Raw genomic sequence first — 19,721 nt, forward strand, 5'->3', positions numbered from 1 at the left:
ATTATAATAAATAATACCTGGTATATAGTGATATAAAAAATTCGAGTTCTTATAAAATATATTTATGAAAATAAAAAGTCTTTCATAATTTTTTAAATATAGTTCAACAGAGAAATTACAAAACAAGTAAAATTAGTAAACGGTATCGATTATAAATGCAACGATAGCGATTAGTACGGAAGAAATGAACATAACAAGCTTTCGCGACTTATATTTTTCTGCAATGTCGCCACCTTCATATCTTGCATGAATCACAAAACAAGATATTTTATTGTTTAAATGATCCAGAGTCTTTGCAATCAAAACAAATACATCTATAGTACACACATGCAGTCTCAAGATAAGCCATGTAAAGTATTGTAACAGTTGCATTTAAGAGAATTTATTACGATAAAAAGCATTTAATCATTCCAACTTTGAGGAATATCAGTACCTAGCAATGTAGTGTGTACCTGTACCGATGTAACCTGGCAAGTTCTCAAAATCACATGCAAGGTGTGGAACTTAATGAGACTCACTTCACCATGAAATAGTTTATCAAATCAGCAGAAAATTACTCGATTATTACATAATGCATGATTGGTAAGAAAATTAATCAAATAATAGGCAAAAAATGTGCAAAAATTTGGATGAAAAATTATTTTGAAAATTTTAATTTATAAAATGTGAACAAAAGCCCCCTCGAAGATTCGAACTCACTATCTGTGAACAAGAGCCCGATACTATATTCAACCAAATCGATTGAGTGTCTTAAACGTACATGTTTTGGTGTACATGCGATGTTATCTTTTTAACGCTATTAAAATTACTGAAGATACTTGTATATACAGGTCTGGGCTCTACAGAGGGTCTTTAAAAAGGGGTTCTAATGGACTTTTTCTAATGTATACTTTGCGATTGTTTTTTTTTTTTTTTGGCAATGGAGGCTTTACTGCAAAACTTTGCATCCTTCAGAAAAATTCAGATTTACGTACCGGTATTTTAAATAACAAAATTACAATTCTAGCCTGGCTTTCTTTTGTTCCCCTACTTCTTTATTACTCAGTATATTGTGCTCAATCTGTAATCAAAATACTACTACATGTAGCTAACACATCATACATTAAATGTACTCAATTCAATGAATGCGATATTTCATCATTCTAAATGTTAACATGCAGCAAATATTCATTTGATCATATTATACAGACATTCGATGCAAAATGTTGATAAACAACATTTCAAACAATTCGTTAAATACCACACTTTTTTTCTTTTTTATCATTCAACCCCCTCCTGTCAGGGTATTTAATCAGACTCATGAGGTCGGGTTCGCGAAGCAGACTCTGTTTGGTCGGGTTGGTTACCTATACAGACTCTGTGGGGTAGCATGCAGAGTCGACTTCCTTAGTGACCACTTTCTCTCCCAGCAGAGGGGCATCAATAAAACTGACAGTACCACATGACCCGTGCTGCTCAAAAATTAGGATCTAAAAAATATAATAGATTACTTAAAGAAAAGTTATATTTTTTTCATGATGAGAGCTATTCAAGAAATCGCAAACTAAAAGCATAAACTAAGCTACATGCACGAATTTTTAAAATATGTACATTAAGCAAAAATTTAATTCACCAAACTGAGTTTTTTACTTGATTTTGTACATGCAGTCACTGTTTTTCATTTGTTTTCAACTACAACTGTGCTACTGTTATTTAACGCGTAAATATGAACATTTAAAGGTGGCTCTCAACACCTTGATACTAGTATATTTTCTCAAATTAGCAGACATTACTTGATTATGATAGATATCATAATGGATAAGAAGTATTTAAGTCAAATGGACAAAAGAATGTGCAATTTTGGATAAAAAAAATTACTTTTACGAAAAAATTCAGTAAACATGAACAAAAGCTCAAGGCGGATTCGAACTTATGATCTGCGGTTCAGAAGCCCAATTCTTTAACAGCTTAGCTACGACGATATACAACCGAATTGAAAGTCTTTAGATATAAACAATTTAACAAAACATTTAAATCGCCATCTTGTGAGGTACCTTCACAAAGAAAATGAAAATTGACTAACTTATTCGTACATACCTCATTTTGACCCTGTTTCAGCAGCGGGGCTGGAATATACATGGTCCTCGTGGGCCCGACCTTCCAGTATCTTCCCAAGTTAAAGTTGTTCAGTATCACGATGCCTTTATTCCAACCCTGAAATACACAATACGCACAGTCATTGAATGCACAGATCCAGAAACTTTTTCCCGGGGGGGGGGGGGGGGGGGTCCGAAGGATAATTGTGTTTGCCAGGAGGAGTCCCCGAGGCATATAATTGCGATAATTTTACTTAAATCTAGTAACTTTTTATTTTCCAGGGGAGGGGGTACCGCCCCCGCCCCCCTCTAGATCCGCTCATGTATTGCATACCTGCTCGTTAATATATATTTAAGAGGGCAGAATGGTTATTGTCATTATTAATTTCCTTAATTGTAGAAAAGCTCTGTTTAGAGATAAAACAGAGCCTTTATTTCAGAACTAAGATATAAGGATGTTTTATTTACTGTTAACTGTTAGTTTATAACTAAAACATATCGTATGTGAAAATCTGCGAAAGATCTGGGGCTGTTCAATATTTACCTTCATATCAAGAAAAGTATCACATGGAGAAGAATCTACATGTAACGTTGTCTTGGCAACTAGAGGTCCCCTCACACCCTCCACAGGTGACTTCCAATTGGAACAACGATGAAGGCTTTATAGGAAATAAATATCAACGAAACATATACATAACTTCCGTACTAAATTTATCGTATGCTTTTGATTTTAAGATATGAACGATCATTGGTTATTGCATCCATATCCGGTTCAGCGCCATCTACACATAATGTCACTGACAAGATTTCTTTTGGATGGGTGTTTCTTACCTCAATTATTTAATTCTACTAGATAATAAAACAGGTTTTTAAAGTGTTCATACTTCATTTAACACTTTATATACATTTATCATTTCCTTGAGTGAATAAAAGCAATACAAACTAAACTTACTTAAAAATGAAAAAGTTCAACTTACCTGTCAAGGAATTTGGATTTGAAATCTAACGGAAAAATTCGCCATTGCTTGATTTCCTTTTCATCCAATTTTACAGATCCACAAATACCTTTGATACATAATAACGTTACATAACCAGTTTATAACCCTTTGTATTTTGAAATCAATCAAATACACAAAGGTCTTGAGTGGTGATATTAAATTGGATTGACTGACAGAAGGTTTAACTGTAGAATTATCAATTTAACATTTTAAATATTATATTTTGGTAAATCCGTTATACCTTTCCTCTCTTCGTTTAATCTATTGGAACCATACTCAATATAATTCACTCGCCCGTGGTTCTCCACCAAGATCTCTAAACTGCTCCCATCCTGAAAAAGCAGACAATACATATCTTCGTTACAATTTTAAACATATATTATCTAGTCAAAACCACCGCCCTATATTCCTTAAGCGTTATGAGTTTAACTTAGACTACGATCATTTGACCCATTACAAAATGATAGTATATACGAATTACGTTACATTATTTTGGTTCTGTCATTATTGATACAAATATGTAGATCTAGACATCATCATAACCCTTAGTGCCATTCATAATTGCAATCATGGTTATTGATCATAAATCGATTTCAAAAGTCATTGCAGGATATTAAACTTTCTCTGGAAACGAAAGACCTCACAAAACAACTAAGGGAATTGCTATTTGGTGTTGAAAGCAGCAACCAACGTTCGATATCATTATTCTACATTAACTTACGGAAAGATGGTGAGATTACATAAATCTTATTAAATACAAGAACTAATATTGGAATGAGATCTAGATCTGGTTCGCTAGAATTCACAGGTCTTTACCCCCAGCTTATCCACAATCCTCCCTTCAATGCTATGTCATCAAACCTTTGAATCGCATAATCTAATAATATGTACATGAACTACTTAATTTTAATGATAATTATATGAGTGTCTGAAGCGTACATACTGAGACCTGTCCTATGTTGATCTTTTTGTCTGTACTCAGCCAGTCGAGTACGGCTTTCTCTTCCCCATTGACAAAAACCTTCAAACGGAAAAAAGATATCTTGTAATCATAAAACTAAACTAAAGCAAACCAATGTCTCTGCATGGTCGATACTAAATCATGATGTTAATGAATATCTACATAGAAAACAGAAAAATCAGAAAGCAAAACTAATAAACACAAAAATTTTAATGTGCTGATGATAATATCATATTGATAATAACGATATGGGTGGCAAGGGTGGCTGGTTTAACATTGTTTCAATATAGGTAGCTAATATTTTCAGATATTTTTAATATTCTCAAGATTCGGGTTTGTTAATAAATCATTTATTCTGGCATCAAGACCAGCCCATCTACGGGCTATGATACCCAGGTGACCATCACGGCCTGTGGGCCTCTTCCTTTTACCTGTGCTCTGTCTTTGGGTATGTCTGTAAACGATAGTTCCGTTCCAGCCTGGATCTCTGCCTGGTATAAGATATAACCGAAACATTGGCCATAGCCCTGGTGGTAGTCAAGGTTCTCCATTAACGCCGGTTCTGTAGACGTTATTGGGGTCTGAACATCAAATGTAAATAAATGTCAATAAATACAAAAATTCACTCTAAATAATATGTTTGTATATGTAAACGTTTTGACATGTATGACTACAAAATATTGATGTACATGTTAATCTTAACATTATAAAAAAGTTCACGTTACATTTAATCTATATTTTTGGTTCTTTTTCATTTGATGAAATTCGTGACGACCTATACTAAGCTCTGCTACTATAGAAATTACATGGTGCGATTTATCAACAGACATTAAGAAATCACATGTTTAGTAGTGAAAAGTATCATTAGTGGTCATTTTAGAAGATAGCTTAATGTTCTTTTTATTTCTTACCATTAGAGATAAAACTGTCCTGAAATCTAAATACTGGGATACTGCTATTTTACCTGCAAAAAAAACGTGCGTGAAAACATTCGTAAAATAGCAAGAAAGATAAAGTCCCTCTCATAATTTTTCTTATAGTTTTCAAAACAATAAACATACCGTAAGCTTTCTTTGGTAAATTAGGAGGAATTTCTGGCAAAGACATTATTCCTGGAAATAGATACATGGAATGCTGAAACTTAAAAAATCAAAAAGAAAATTGACTTTATCAATGATGACCAGGTCGTCTTGATTTAAGTACATATGTTGTAGAAATCTCCAAGACTAAACACCTTCATGTAAAGGTATTCATGCATTACCCTGGGGTTTCAGGCCTTTCTCTAAGATAATTTCTCTTGCTCTCATATACTTTGGAGTGATGTCCCCTGCTTCCGACAATGGCGCGTCATAATCTGAAACAAAAGCAACATGATAATACTGGCCAAGAAAGAAAAATAGTGAACGGAAAAATTGTCCTATATTCATGTACGTACCATAGCTGGTGACGTCAGGTTTATAGTGGGACCCCTCGAAGTAGTTTGCTCCCGCCATAAAGCCGAAGTTGGTCCCTCCGTGGAACATGTACATGTTGAAGGACCCCCCGGCGTCTAGCACCCCCGACAGACACGCCTCAAAAGCTGTCAACAAAATCGTCCATTTATACACCCATGTACATGACTATGACGTTCAAGACTCTCTTCAGAAACTCAATTTTAATTCGCTTTTATCATAATAGTCCAATCCACACTTTGCAAAAGTTGTTCCCTTTGCGTGGTCAACCCAAAGGTCAAAAGGGAAAAAACAACTTTTCCCTTCTTTATTCGATGTGTGGGTTGCCCCAAGTTGGGGCAATCAAAATTCAAAGGAAAACGAATTTCTAATGTCAAATGACGAAGTTACAACCCTCTAAAATACAAAGGCTACTGTAAGAAATATATGGGGGTTTCCCCAAAGATGGTGGCCAAAGGGACATAACTTTTGTAAAGTGTGGATTGGTCTATTGCTAACTGATTTGTACTGTAAAACATGTTTACAGCAAACGCGCTTACAATGTGTTAACGCTTACAATGAAGTCAAAAATCGTGTCTAAGTTCCTTTAAAACGAAACGACATTGTTTGTTTCCGGCACTTCACTAATAACGTGTTTTACAAGCATCATAAAAGGTTAACTTTGCACAAGCCATTCCTTTAATGTAATACATGTAGATGATATCCGATTACCAGGGATATCTAGTCCTTTGTGGGGCTGTCCCCAGTGGTCAAACCAGCCGGGCCAAAACTCCATCACCATCAGAGGAAATTCGGGACTCCATTCCCGGATCATCCGGAACAGCTTGCTTCCGTCTTCCATGGAGGGGAAGTTAGCGGTGGGCAGGGCGTCTAAACATGCGAACAACAACACGTGAAAATGTGAAATAAGCAGTAATCGTGTTAATTCATTTCAAATTTGAGTAAACCATTATTATAACACATCTTTTCTAGAAGGGACATGCAGAATCATCATTTAAAAGTTTTATTAACAATATTTCAAAAGTTTTTTTTACTATATGTGTTCATACATTTATAAAATGGAGCTCTCTGTAATCCAAATATATTCTCTGACGTCAAGAGGAGTTCCTTAATCCCATTGTTTAGTAGGATCTACAACAATAAAGAAAGAGTAGTAGTAACAGCAAATTATTAACTTTAAACCAAACTGGCACGTAACATCGCGGGGGGGGGGGGGGGGCTGTCCCCCCCCCCCCCTTTTTCTTAAATTTACAAACAAAAAAAATAATAAACATGGAGTTAGCCCCCCACTTTTATGGGACCATGTAAAAAATTGTGAAAATAAGGAAATTGAAGTTAAAGGTACACTACCCCCCCCCCTCCGATTAGGATTTTCTGGATTTCGAAAAGTAAACTTTTTTTTTTTACCTTGTCAAGATTATTTGGAAGAGTCTGGGCCCCCTCCCACTTTCAAAAACGATGCTACGTGCCTGCAAAATACTATCCTTTCTCATTCTTAGTCTTGCTTGACCTTGATCTCATCTTGAAAGGTCATTACCTCTTGACCTACCTCTCTAATGGTGTGTAGGTGATCAACCTCGGTGCTATAGGAACCAAACTCGTTCTCTACCTGCACGGCTATGATTGGTCCACCATTAGAACGCTATTGATAAAAGTACATGTATCCCTGATGATAAACAATAACAGAGTCATTGTATGGACATTTGAGAACCAGACTTACTGGTAGCAGACTTACTTTATGGGGTAAAAAGTTAAACAACGCTTTTTAACCTTTCAATTTTAAGTTTCGCTAGTTTTATAAAGTAAGTAAACAACTGCATTGTACACAGTAAGACTTACTTAGTATTATTAGTTACATGGTTTGTAGTTGACCTAATATGGTTTATACATGGTCAGTAAATTCCATATGGGGCGAGAGCGGAGCTTGAGCCCCCATACAGAATTTACTGACCATGTATAAACCATATTAGGTCAACTACAAACCATGTAACGATTATATCTTACCCACTGCCTTTGTTTTAATGATAAAAAGTAAATAAAACAATGGAAATCAAGCTGTTATAATAAAATTACAAGTTTTAATTTGAGTATGAAACCTGACGTCATAATGCTCAAGGGGGTAACATTTTCTACTGACTATGTATGGAATATACATAGTCTCCACGTGACTGCCGTTAGCCAATGATTTTCTTACAATTTAGCAGGAAGTAAGATATATGACGTACCTGTAGGTCGGTGATTCTGGGGATCAGATCATTATAGAAGCGTCTGACGGCCTCTACGTAAGGTGGATAGTTGCTCCGTACCTTTATGTCAGGGTCCTTTAGCAGCCAACTAAAAGACGCAAGTGTAAATACAACAAACACAAAATACAAGACAACAAACAACTAACCCTATAAAAGGATTTTGTGAAAATCTTCAATTTCAGTTTTAATATTTTAATATTTTTTGCATTGCATATTATTTTTATGTTATATATAAAAAATAGAAAAAAAATGATTTGATTTGCAGGTAAAAAGTATATCTGATCATATAACACGTTATACCTTTATATATAGTCTTAAGTCTTGCTATTAGAAATCCGCTTACCTTAATCATTCCCTTTATTTCCTGGTGTAAACTTATCGGTATGTATTCTTTTCTTCTCCAAGTAGAAATTTTACTTTCCCATTTCTTAGGTAGACAATTTACTTGGACATTCCATGTACCTGACCAATTCAATTCTCGGGTAGATACTTTACATGACCAGTTCTATTTTCCAGAAGATAGTTTACCTGACCGTTTCTATATCCAGGTAGATATTTACCTGGGCATTCCTCCCCAGTCCCACTCGGCACAGATGTAGGGGCCTGGTCTAAAGATCACAAACAACCCCTCCTCCCCCGCCTGTCGGATGAACTCCCTGTTGTGGAAATATGATTATGGCATGCATTGAATCTCAGAGACGTTACATGTATGTGATCCTTTGTTGAGATGTAGAGTTAAGAGAGAGAGAGAGAGAGAGAGAGAGAGAGAGAGAGAGAGAGAGAGAGAGAGAGAGAGAGAGAGAGGTGGTAGTTGTTAGGTCAGACAAACCTGACGTCCAGAATTCCGGAATAATTAAACTCCCCCGGATACTCCTCGTGTAGGTTCCATGGTACATACCTACAATGTCAAGGTTGATTTATAGATAGACTGAAGCATATTTCACATGCATGTATATCAATTAGAGTGTATCACTGTATTGTATTATACTTTCATGTTAAATACTGAAATCTGATTGGTTAAGACGCAGTTGGTAATCCGTTCTATTACCCTCAGCGTTAGCAACACAGCGTAGGCAACGGGTAACACAACGAATTGTCACATGCGCGTAAATTATGCGCGTACGGTTCGTCGTAGAATTCACTTCATTTCTTTTTTAAAGCAGTAAAATTCTCTTTAAAATTAAGACATTCAGTATAATAAAATAAATAGTGCCTGTTTGGGAGGGTAACTGTTGAAATTGACACCCCTCATAAACCATTGTCAACCTCCGCTTCGCGTCGGTTGACGATGGTTGTCTTGGGGTGTCAATTTCAACAGTTACCCTCCCAAACAGGCACTATTTATATAGTGTTATATCATTACTTGACTCGATAGTGTTTGGTACGTACAGGTGGTTTGAACATGTTTTATTGTATATATACCGGTAATATACAATGAGACTGAACACAAGTTAACTTACTAGGTTCTAACCCTAATACAAATAATTTACAATTGTCAAAAAACATGCCCTTAATAACGTGTTGTTCAAGTGAAGTCTCAGAAAAAAAATCACCAAAACAAAAAAATATTAAACAAACGCAAAGGTTAACAAGAAATGCAAAAAAACAGGGTAGTGGAAATGGAGCAACTACTTTTGGAAAACTGTCCATTTGAAGGAGTACTAAAGCACAGTTGGTAAATGAAAAATAACAAGAAATATATACAAAATGTATGCAGACAAAGAAGTTGCATAAAAAGGATTAATTTGTGTGTAGATGAAGAGCAAATTATGATGAATGATTCCTTATCTTTGCTTATATCTTATTAAATGACATGTATATTTTTAAACCTACAGAACAGCGCTATCTTTAAAAGAAAATACAAGTATTTGTAACAGTGTGTAATGATTGTATCGCAAGAAAGGCATCACAACATTGTAATTTTATCCCTGCTTAGTTTATACCAGTGTAATTTTTTGTCGTTTTTGTTACATTTTTATTTATTTATTGTTTTAGGTTTTTCAATGGGCATGTTCCCGATAAGAGCTTAATTTTTTTTTTTCCATTTTAAATAGACAAAATGCTTAACAGAGCTTTTTTTAAAAGATCAACTAAAATTTGAATGTCAAGTTTCAAGCGGGATGCATAGCATTTTATTTTTTGTTAGTAAACAATGCTCGTGCCATGTTATTGTTTACATTTAGGCTTCTGGATACAAAATATCACTTTCATAATTAAATAAGATGTAAAACAAACATAAGAGATTGTTTATTTATGTGTACATTTAACAACGATTAGAACAAAAACATTTGAAATTTTTACTTCTATGCAACGAATGTAAACAAACACATGCCACGAGCTTTGTTTTAAATTAGAGAATTGTGAGCCATACATCTGGCTTACAACACAGGTGCTTGTGGACTGAACCGTGCACTACACCCCCCCCCCCCCCACTCCTTTCTATTTTTTTCCAATTTCTTTTATCAATTATCGTTAACAACCCCTTATTTATGTCTCCAGTCAAAAAAGAAATATCACGACTCTGTGGCATTTTATATTCACACTCGTTTCCCCTATATATAAAACAAATAGGGGAAACGAGTGTGAAATCAATATAAAATGCCACAGAGTCGTGATAATTCTGTTATTTTTCGGAAGGGGGGGGGTTGTATAAGAATATATGACTTACGTTTCCACCGTGTTAAGTCCACACGCCCTCATCTTCCGGAAGCGGTCCCTCCAGTAGGCCGGAACTACCCGGAAGTAGTGCATGGTCCCGCTAAAGATCCGCAGGGGTTTCCCGTCCAGGATAAAGTTCCCGTCCTTGAACGTCAGGGCGCCTGTGCTACAGTAGACCTCGGTCATTCTGTGTCAATCTTCAGAGGAAACAGATATCTAAAAGAGCACAGTGGAAAATATTGGGATTGTGTGTAGCAGGCATGTACAATATTTTGCAAAGTGTCATAAGACTTTAAGAACTTAAAAAAATATAAATTCTCATAGAAATCTATTATTTTAAAGATCTTAGTATTTGTAAAGTATAATTAAAGTATAATTATAATTAATAGATAGCGCTTTTAAGGGGAGAAACCATTAAATCGCTACCTGAATTCCCAGCGCCCCCCCCCCCCCCCCCCATACAGACATTTTCTCGCAGCAAGAAATTTCTTAATTAAATTTATATATAAAAAGTGAAAAATGAAGGAGTTGCCCCATCCCCACTTTTTGGGACCATGTGAAAAATTGAAAAAACAAGAAAATGAACAGAGAAATTGAAGTGATAATAACCCCTCCCTTTCCCCCTCACTTTGCTTGTAAAGATTTTTTGGACGAGTCCCCCACCCCCCTACTTTCGAAAACGATGCTACGTATGTGCCTGAGAGGGGACATTTATCTATTACGTTCAGTTACACCAAGACCACGGCGAAATGTTTGTGTAGTGAGGAAAATGCACAAGTAATTCGAATGCAAAAGCATGCATACACATGCGTGGACTAGAACCTACCAAATTGAATACAAAACAATAGAGTCAGACTCGTCATCAATGAAATGCATTTCATGTTCATTTCTCTTTGTTTTGTTCTTCTTTTCTTTTTAAATTCTGCACGTACGAACACTATATTTATGCTATATATGTGCTAGGATTAAATAAAACAGTGTGACATGTCCTACCTTGTGTTGATTCAAACCCCTATCTATGTAGGTCAGGCGAGTTAGTTAAACTTGTGCTACATATCTATAAAGGTGTACATGCATGCACATGCATTACATTTATTAGTCATTGACATATTTTAATTTTTTGTTCAATTTGATTTACGTCTGTTAGATAAATCCCGTCTGGGTGTTCGAGGCTACAAAGTACTCTGATCCCTCCTCTGGTAATAGTAAAAGGGTACATAGAACAGATCATCAAAACAGCGAAGGAGATGGGGGCGGGGGGGGGGGGGGATTACAAGTTTAGCATCATACTGGACAAACATGCCGTATATATAAATCAACATATGCCATTGCTAAACGTGGGTGTATTAGGAAAATCCTAATTCGGATGCAGATGTGTGCATACTTGAACATAAGTTTGAACTCTACACATTTAGCACTGATTTCCATTTTTTTTTAACTCTTTACTTAAGTTTTTCCTGCGTTTGTTATTAATGTTATGTACTATGAAATATACAAAACAACGAAAAGTGTTATGTGCCTGGTTCATACCCCTTTCTATGTACATGATGTAGGTCAGCTGGATTTAACTTTTGCTCTTTCCTGAAACTTTTAAGATGTTCATGTAAATATATTTACATTTACTTTCTTTCCCTCTATTAAATTGCATTGGTTGATTTGAGTGATATTTACGCATAACACAGAAGACCCATTCACCAAATCTGGTGCGTAGGAATACAGTATTCCTTCAGTATTTTTCGATGAACATGAGATGACTCTTCTCGCGACTTAAAACCGGATCACGACCTGATATTATACTTATGCATGCACTGAAAGTCATTGAAAATAATATGCATATGCATGTTTTATACATGCACATACTATATATTTACAATTAACAACTTCCAGCGCCCGTGGCCGTCCTTATCACATCTCCAGTTAGCCGTTTCCCAAGGTCCAACAATGTAAATTGGGATTGGGGAGAGCGTAATATCGTAACAAATCCTTGATATCGTGAAAAATTCTGTTGAAATTATGTTTTTATATCATGGTTTCATAGGTTGTGTTTGTTCACATACCAAAAGACTGGGCCTTTAAATTCAAAGCGCTTGTAAATCCTTTACTTCGATCACGTGATCACTACCAAGACGAGAGAGAATCCCCGCCATGTTGGATCGTACAGGTTTGTTATTAAATCATTGAATCAGGTTCTCGGGGTAAATCGTGTACTTTGTGATATAAGTTTGTACATTTTATTTCTAAATTACATAATCATCAAAATACTTCCTGTAAAGAAACACATAATCATCAAATTACTGTCTTTAAAGAAATGTGTTACAGTAAAGATTATATCTATATTACCTTTATTCGTGCTATCTATTACTATTACATATTACATGTAATTACTGCGACTTAAACATGTGTTATTGCACATTATGTGTCGTTATCAGATGATATATATATATATATATATATATATATATATATATATATATATATATATAACTTATTTGTCTTTCAGAATTCTGTTTAAACCCATCCCATCATAGTGCCTGAGCATGGACCCCTCTCGTAATTGGGCCCAGGATGTGTTACGGTGTCATCTCTGTGAGACCCCGGGCCCCCCTATGTACTGTGACATTTGTCACATACATCTGTGTAAAGCCTGTGTGGGGGAACATCTCTCTGATCTATCCAAAGAACACAAAGTGCTGCCATTTGAAAAGAGAGGATCTACTCCTAAATGTCCAAAACATTCCATAAAATTGTGTGAACTTCATTGTGAACAATGTGACATTCCTATTTGTACACTCTGTGTTTCGTCTGGTGAACATTTAGGACACAGACAAGTTGATATTTCTCTGAGAAGTATAGAAACCAAGAAAAAACATTTTAAAAAAGATTTACAAGAATTGGAAAAAATCATTTATCCTAAATACCTAGAGATTGCATCTAACATCCTAATTCAGAAAACAGATATGAAAAACAACTCCCAAAAATTGACATCAGCTATCCACAAACATGGAGAAGTCTGGCACAGAGAAATAGACACCATCATAGAGAAACTGAAATCTGATCTTAATGAAATGGATTCTAAACACCTGGTCCTCCTAAATATAAAGGAAAATGAAATCACACACACCATTCCTGAAATCACACAGACCATTACTGAACTGAAGAAGTTACTGGACTCCAATGATGTCAGCCGTGTCTTTTCCTACAAATCAAGGAATGATGAATTCAGAAGATTGCCTAAACTTACGGTGTCCTTAACAAGTTTTACCCCTCAGAAGATCAACAAAGAACAGCTTTATCAACAGTTTGGTTCTCTGTCAGCGTCATCTATCAAAACAGAAGAACACGGCTACACCATGGAATCTCCCAGTGCTGAGTCCTCTCCCCCGGACAGACCGCTCATTGATGTACCACGGATCATCACACAGATAAACACTGAGCGTGGAGGATTGCGTAGTGTGTCCTGTCTGAGTGATGAGATCTGGATGCGTGGTAATGACAACATCATGAGACTCTTCAACCTGAGGGGGAAACTAGTGAAGTCAGTCCAAACCAAGTCAGGGAACTGGCCATGGGACATAGCAGTGACAAGGAGTGGGGATCTAGTTTATACTGATGACATTGATAGAACTGTGAACATAGTGAAGAATAAAAAGATACAGACAGTGATCAGACTACAGGGGTGGAAACCTCTCAGTGTCTGTAGTACCTCCTCTGGTGACCTCCTGGTTGTCATGGTCAGTGATGATGATAAACAAACAAAAGTTGTGTGTTACTCTGGCTCTACAAAGAAACAAAGTATTCAGTACGACGACAAAGGACTACCTCTCTATTCATTTGGTGGAGATAAATACATCAGTGAGAACAGGAACCTAGATATCTGTGTGTCAGACCATGGAGCCCGTGCAGTAGTGGTGGTCAATCAGGCTGGGAAACTCCGGTTTACCTACACTGGTCCTCCCTCTACTACCAAGGGATCATTTAGTCCACGTGGCATCACAACAGACAGCCAGGGTCGGATCCTGATAGCAGACTATAACAACGACGGTATCCACATCCTGGATCAGGACGGACAGTTCCTTCGCTACATTGACAACTGTCAATTACACGGTCCATGGGGTTTATGTGTGGACACCAGAGACAACCTCTTTGTGGCTGAATACAGAGGTAACGTGAAGAAAATACAATATTACATGTAAACAAAATGTGTGTTACTATGCAAGTAAAATGTGTGTAATATGTACTTTATGTAAACAGAATATGTTTATGAACCACACATAAACTGATTTATTTGTGTGACAGTGTGTGTGCCATATAAAACTTTATGTATTATGTGTATATGTGTTTATAATAATAATGTTAACCAACTGTTTGCATGTATTACATGTAAATAACCCCAAAAAAGTGTATGGTACTATACATGTATGTAAACAAATTGTAAGTATATGTAAATAAAGTCTGTTGTGAAAGTTGGTTTGTTACGTCCACTGCATTTAAATGAAATGTTCGCAATACTAAGTGTTTCATATAGAGATCTGGAATGCATGGCCACTGATAATTAACATACAGACTTCCCAATAAAAAAGAGATTGGATCCTTGTGACAGAGATTTCAGACACAGGCACCTACCCTCTACCTAATATCCACGCAAGGCAATCATCGCTGACATCTTGGATGTATAAATTATCAGGTAGAGGGTACCGGTATATATTTTTCATTATGAAAACAATATATACCGGGTTAACCAGGTGCATGTGATTTCAGGTTTGATGTTTCCAGTTTTTTATATCATTATATTTAGCTTCAAAATGTGAAAATTATGATTCAGAAATGAAAAATACTACACGTGTATGCATCTTCAAGACTCGATAAATGTATGAAAATCAACATCCTTTTTACCTTTTTTTTTGGAATGGTCATTATGAAACTATCTACCAGTAATTCAAATCCGGACACATCAAGTACAACAGTTGTATCCGTCAATCACTTACATTGTGTTTTAAGAGATAATTTTTATATTTTTTGTGTATGAAAATAAATGGAAAATTGTATCAGTGGATGTAACGTTTCATAAAAACTTTCCTGTCATTTATTTCCATTCATTAAAAAATATAAAAATCATTTCATCGTAGCAAGATAATCAAAATCTTAGCAGATTATTAACAGCTGATTAATGTAATTGATCGGGACATAGTTGAGGCAAAATGGGAGATTTCGATCAGCCTGAGTATAGGACGGGATGTTCATCTATGATGAAAACCACAGGCGCCTGACATTAAAGATATTATTATAGTACTGTACCGAGAACAATCGTATTACATATCTATACTTGTAAATTAAGGCATTTTGCAAATATTTAACTACACATTACCTACACCAGAGTACTTGCTTACACCTTTGGTATTTCAACACATGTTAGATGATGTCCGTAAGGTATAATTGAGTTTTATCTGATAAGTAATTATTGTGAAATTAATAAAAAACCTACTTTTTCGATAAACAAGCCCGAAAAAGCAAAAATGAGAGTAGGGTTGGGGACACGCTTTGGCGGATCAAAGTCATGGATAGTCTAGATCAAAATATATACTTGTGTAATCGTATAATGGTTATTGTAACGTCAATGCACCAATGTAATCGTACAGTGGTTATTGTAAAGTCACGGCACCAATGTAATCGTATAGTAGTTATTGTAACGTCACGGCACCAATGTAATCGTATAATGGTTATTGTAACGTCACGGCACCAATGTAATCGTATAATGGTTATTGTAACGTCACGGCATCATGCAATGTAATCGTATAATGGTTATTGTAACGTCACGGCACCAATGTAATCGTATAGTGGTTATTGTAACGTCACGGCACCAATGTAATCGTATAATGGTTATTGTAACGTCACGGCACCAATGTAATCGTATAATGGTTATTGTAACGTCACGGCACCAATGTAATCGTATAATGGTTATTGTAACGTCACGGCACCAATGTAATCGTATAGTGGTTATTGTAACGTCACGGCATCAATGAAATCGTATAATGGTTATTGTAACGTCACGGCACCAATGTAATCGTATAATGGTTATTGTAACGTCACGGCACTAATGTAATCGTATAATGGTTATTGTAACGTCACGGCACCAATGTAATCGTATAGTGGTTATCACTTTTATTTATAGCAAGAGTTCCATGATATTCTTACGTCTCTAGTCGCTAAGTTAAGTCAGTCTCAAATCCGTCTGTTATCAGTCTAAATCTATTTCTCCGTAACAATGAAAATGTTCTAGAAATTAATATCAACGTTCAATCACTCTATCAAATATTTACGTATATTTCAAAATCACACTCACTCTTCTCCAAGTTCCAGCTACATGTAAATGGAAACACTTGTTATGGATCCATATATTTATTAATGAGAAAATGTTATATACACAAATATACAGTTATACAAACTTCCCGTTATCACCATTCTTACCAAGTTACAATGTAAATGTAAGCCTGCCTTAAAGTTAATTGGAAGTCCAAGTAACCCAAACCTAATGCCAACCCACTTAGCACGGACCAAACGCCTAGCATGCTGCACAATGGAAATTTACGGGACAATAAACAAAATACTTTGCAAGGCAATGAACGAGACGGGAAATGGAGACTGGGCCCCACCCAACTACCCGGGGAAGTGAGCTGACTCGAATCTTAGAGAAGATTCCACGTCAACTGCCGGACTAAGGCAAATCCTGACTTTATATATGTTACATTAAAAGTTTAAAATTTATCAATTTAAACTTAACTATAACAGTTTACTATGCTATATATAACTTGTTGTCATATTTTAAAAACTATTAGTAAATTATTAAATTAAGTAATTCCAGTGTTTCTGTTGTTTGGGTTTTTTAGCCAACGTGTTCTCACACTTGAATTTGGTATGCTGACCATCAGTCATTTCATTCATATAAAGTCTCTTAACTCACCCCTGCGAATGTGTTCGGAATGTTTTCTTTATCGTTGCTTAGTTCGTAATAAATCCAGAGGTGCTCGAATGAAAGTTCACGAGACTTCACCGAGATTTGTTCAGTTCCTGTGAAATTTCGAGCTGAAGTATAAGTGTTCGGATAATATTCTCAAAATACGTAAGTACTGATCGTTTTTCATATCATATCCTACTTTGATTTATGTTAAAACGGGAAAAGCTTTTACGATGTATGTCTTATTTCACCATCTAGCAGTTATTTATATTAAACGATAATATTCAGAACAGAGTTATCGTTCGTGTTCAACCACGTGTAGAGTGGTTGAAAATATAAACATTGGGTTGCTTAAAAAAATCATAGCCATGTTTGATGCTTGTGGTGTACAATACCATGTTTTAAAAAAAAATAATGGGTGTCTGTTTTGCATTAAAACTTAGTATATCAAGCCATTTTCAAGGAACAATCTGCATAAAATGGTATAGTCTGTTTCGCTATTGATGTTATTACTAGGTCAGGCGCGGATCGAAAATTAATCCTGAGGAGGAATCTCTTTTAAGCATGTTAGTTGTTGCAACAGCAGACAAAAACTAATTTTTGTATAGTCTCATTTATTTCTAGAACACATTTTATGCACCAATTGATAAAGATAAAAGTTTAAAATCAATAAATCTCTAAATTTTATATTTGACTACAAGAACCTAAATACTGTGAAATAGACTATATACACGAGGTACGAATTTTACTGCGAAACTGAAAGGGTCAAATAAAACCACGTGGTCTAAAATTTGAATGACAATAACATTCGCAGGGGTGTAACTGACTATACGTTTTTTTACCCAGAAAGACTGTGACCGATCACGATCTTTTAATTGGAATAAGAGTTTAACACCACAGTCAGTTAAATAGTTACATTTTTATGGCTACGAATGCTAGTACTAATCCATGCACTTATCCTAGTTTATCCTTATAAAGTCATAGCATGATCCGCTCTCTTTATAATATTGCCTATATTAGCTGTCGTGGTCAATAAAACTGACTTTAATCTGCGTTGATAAATACTTATACCAAAATTTAAAAAAATTAAAGTTGTTTGTTGGGGGCACATCTAGTAGGCCCACTTTCAAAACAAATGCTACATGTACAGGTATATACAGGTATATACGTAGCATGGGGGGAGGGGGGGGCTGACCCCTCACAGCAAACATTTTCCTTAAATTTACCTTAATTAAAAATTAAATGAAGTTGGAACCCCCCCCCCCCCCCACTTTTATGGGAACATGTGAAAAATGGAAGAGAAAGTAAGGAAATTAATATTGAAAAGTTAAAGGAATAGTTTAGAACCTCTACCCACCCCCCCCCCCCCCCCCCCCTCACACACACACACACGGATTAGGATTTTTGAAAAGTTGGATTTTTTGGGGGAGGTTAGCCTGCCAAATTTTTTTTGGATCAGGCTGCTCCCTCCACTTTCAAAAACGATTCAACGTGTCTGATGTACGTACAGGTATACGTTGCATGCCTGTAAACAAAATACTAGTACCATACTCTCCTCCCGTACCTCCTCGTTCTGGGTAGAGTCTATTACTGGGGCGGAAGTAGACGATCTCTGTCTGGCTATGCATATATTGATTATATAGGTACTATTTATTAAAATGTAGTAGCAATTGGTAAACATTACAATATAATGACTCTAACTTTGGAGAGGATGCACGGGGCAAACAATTGCCCGTGGACATATGCAATCTTCAAGTCTACGGATTTAAAAGACGTAGCGGCTGTTTGTGTAGTTATAATAATTTGGAATAAATTAATATCCGTTAGTGCGGTTAAAGATGCTTGCAATATCGTTCGAACATACGTATAAGTACATATGCAATAACGTCGGATTCTCATGCATAATGCATAATACTCTATACTCTATAGTCTATTTTCTATAGATTGTCATGGTGGCTACATGTACATGTAACCACTGTCCCAGTATGTACATGTATATATACGATCATCTGGCCGGGGGTAGCGGAGTACTAAGCGGACTCCGGGCCGTGGCTTGAGACGATGATATTTTAAATGATTTAGCTCCTATACAAATCCAATGCCTGATTGTTATTTATATGATGAAATAGATCTAGAATTACACTAGCAAAACAACATGACGTGACTTACCTAGTGTTGATTCAAAACCACTATCTATGTAGGTCAGGTAAGCTACTACAGAGGGGTACATGTACGTGCATGCATGTATCAGAATATATGTTTATTTTTTGCTTTTTATACACCAAAATCGGCTAATTTTAAATGATCAAATTATAATATAAAAAAGAAAGACGTTAATTTAAATCATTTATGAAAAGTAGTATGGTACACCACTCGCATA

At 35.8% G+C, this 19,721-nt stretch overlaps 2 protein-coding genes across 2 annotated transcripts; one reads left to right on the forward strand and one right to left on the reverse strand.

Moving 5' to 3' along the window:
• Positions 1–77: 77 nt before the first annotated feature.
• LOC128159782 (beta-galactosidase-1-like protein 2) lies at positions 78–10,602 on the reverse strand. The gene is made up of 18 exons (XM_052822980.1): positions 10,400–10,602; positions 8,561–8,629; positions 8,292–8,387; positions 7,711–7,819; positions 7,035–7,127; positions 6,535–6,616; positions 6,197–6,355; positions 5,470–5,613; positions 5,296–5,388; positions 5,096–5,146; positions 4,946–4,998; positions 4,466–4,615; positions 4,017–4,094; positions 3,315–3,405; positions 3,053–3,140; positions 2,620–2,734; positions 2,077–2,193; positions 78–1,469 (listed from the first exon to the last, which is right to left on the reverse strand). Exons 1-18 carry the CDS (start codon positions 10,573–10,575, stop codon positions 1,347–1,349), a joined length of 1,887 nt encoding a protein of 628 aa, XP_052678940.1. The 5' UTR covers positions 10,576–10,602; the 3' UTR covers positions 78–1,346.
• Positions 10,603–12,399: 1,797 nt separating this feature from the next.
• LOC128159787 (uncharacterized) lies at positions 12,400–14,856 on the forward strand. The gene is made up of 2 exons (XM_052822988.1): positions 12,400–12,550; positions 12,890–14,856. The coding sequence occupies exon 2, from the start codon at positions 12,927–12,929 to the stop codon at positions 14,580–14,582; it is 1,656 nt and encodes a 551-aa protein (XP_052678948.1). The 5' UTR covers positions 12,400–12,550; positions 12,890–12,926; the 3' UTR covers positions 14,583–14,856.
• Positions 14,857–19,721: the final 4,865 nt, after the last annotated feature.

Source organism: Crassostrea angulata, chromosome 8, assembly GCF_025612915.1.
Source record: "Crassostrea angulata isolate pt1a10 chromosome 8, ASM2561291v2, whole genome shotgun sequence".
NCBI classification, from domain to species: Eukaryota; Metazoa; Mollusca; class Bivalvia; order Ostreida; family Ostreidae; genus Magallana; species Magallana angulata.

Bases quoted from the DNA above. Each gene is read 5' to 3' on its own strand.
- LOC128159782 (XM_052822980.1), bottom strand. From the start codon at position 10,575: ATGACCGAGGTCTACTGTAGCACAGGCGCCCTGACGTTCAAGGACGGG. The intron at 4,616-4,945 runs GTAAGAAATAAA...TTTGATGTTCAG, and splicing joins GGACAGTTTTATCTCTAATG to ACCCCAATAACGTCTACAGA. The intron at 3,141-3,314 runs GTATAACGGATT...TATGTATCAAAG, and splicing joins ATTAAACGAAGAGAGGAAAG to GTATTTGTGGATCTGTAAAA.
- LOC128159787 (XM_052822988.1), top strand. From the start codon at position 12,927: ATGGACCCCTCTCGTAATTGGGCCCAGGATGTGTTACGGTGTCATCTC.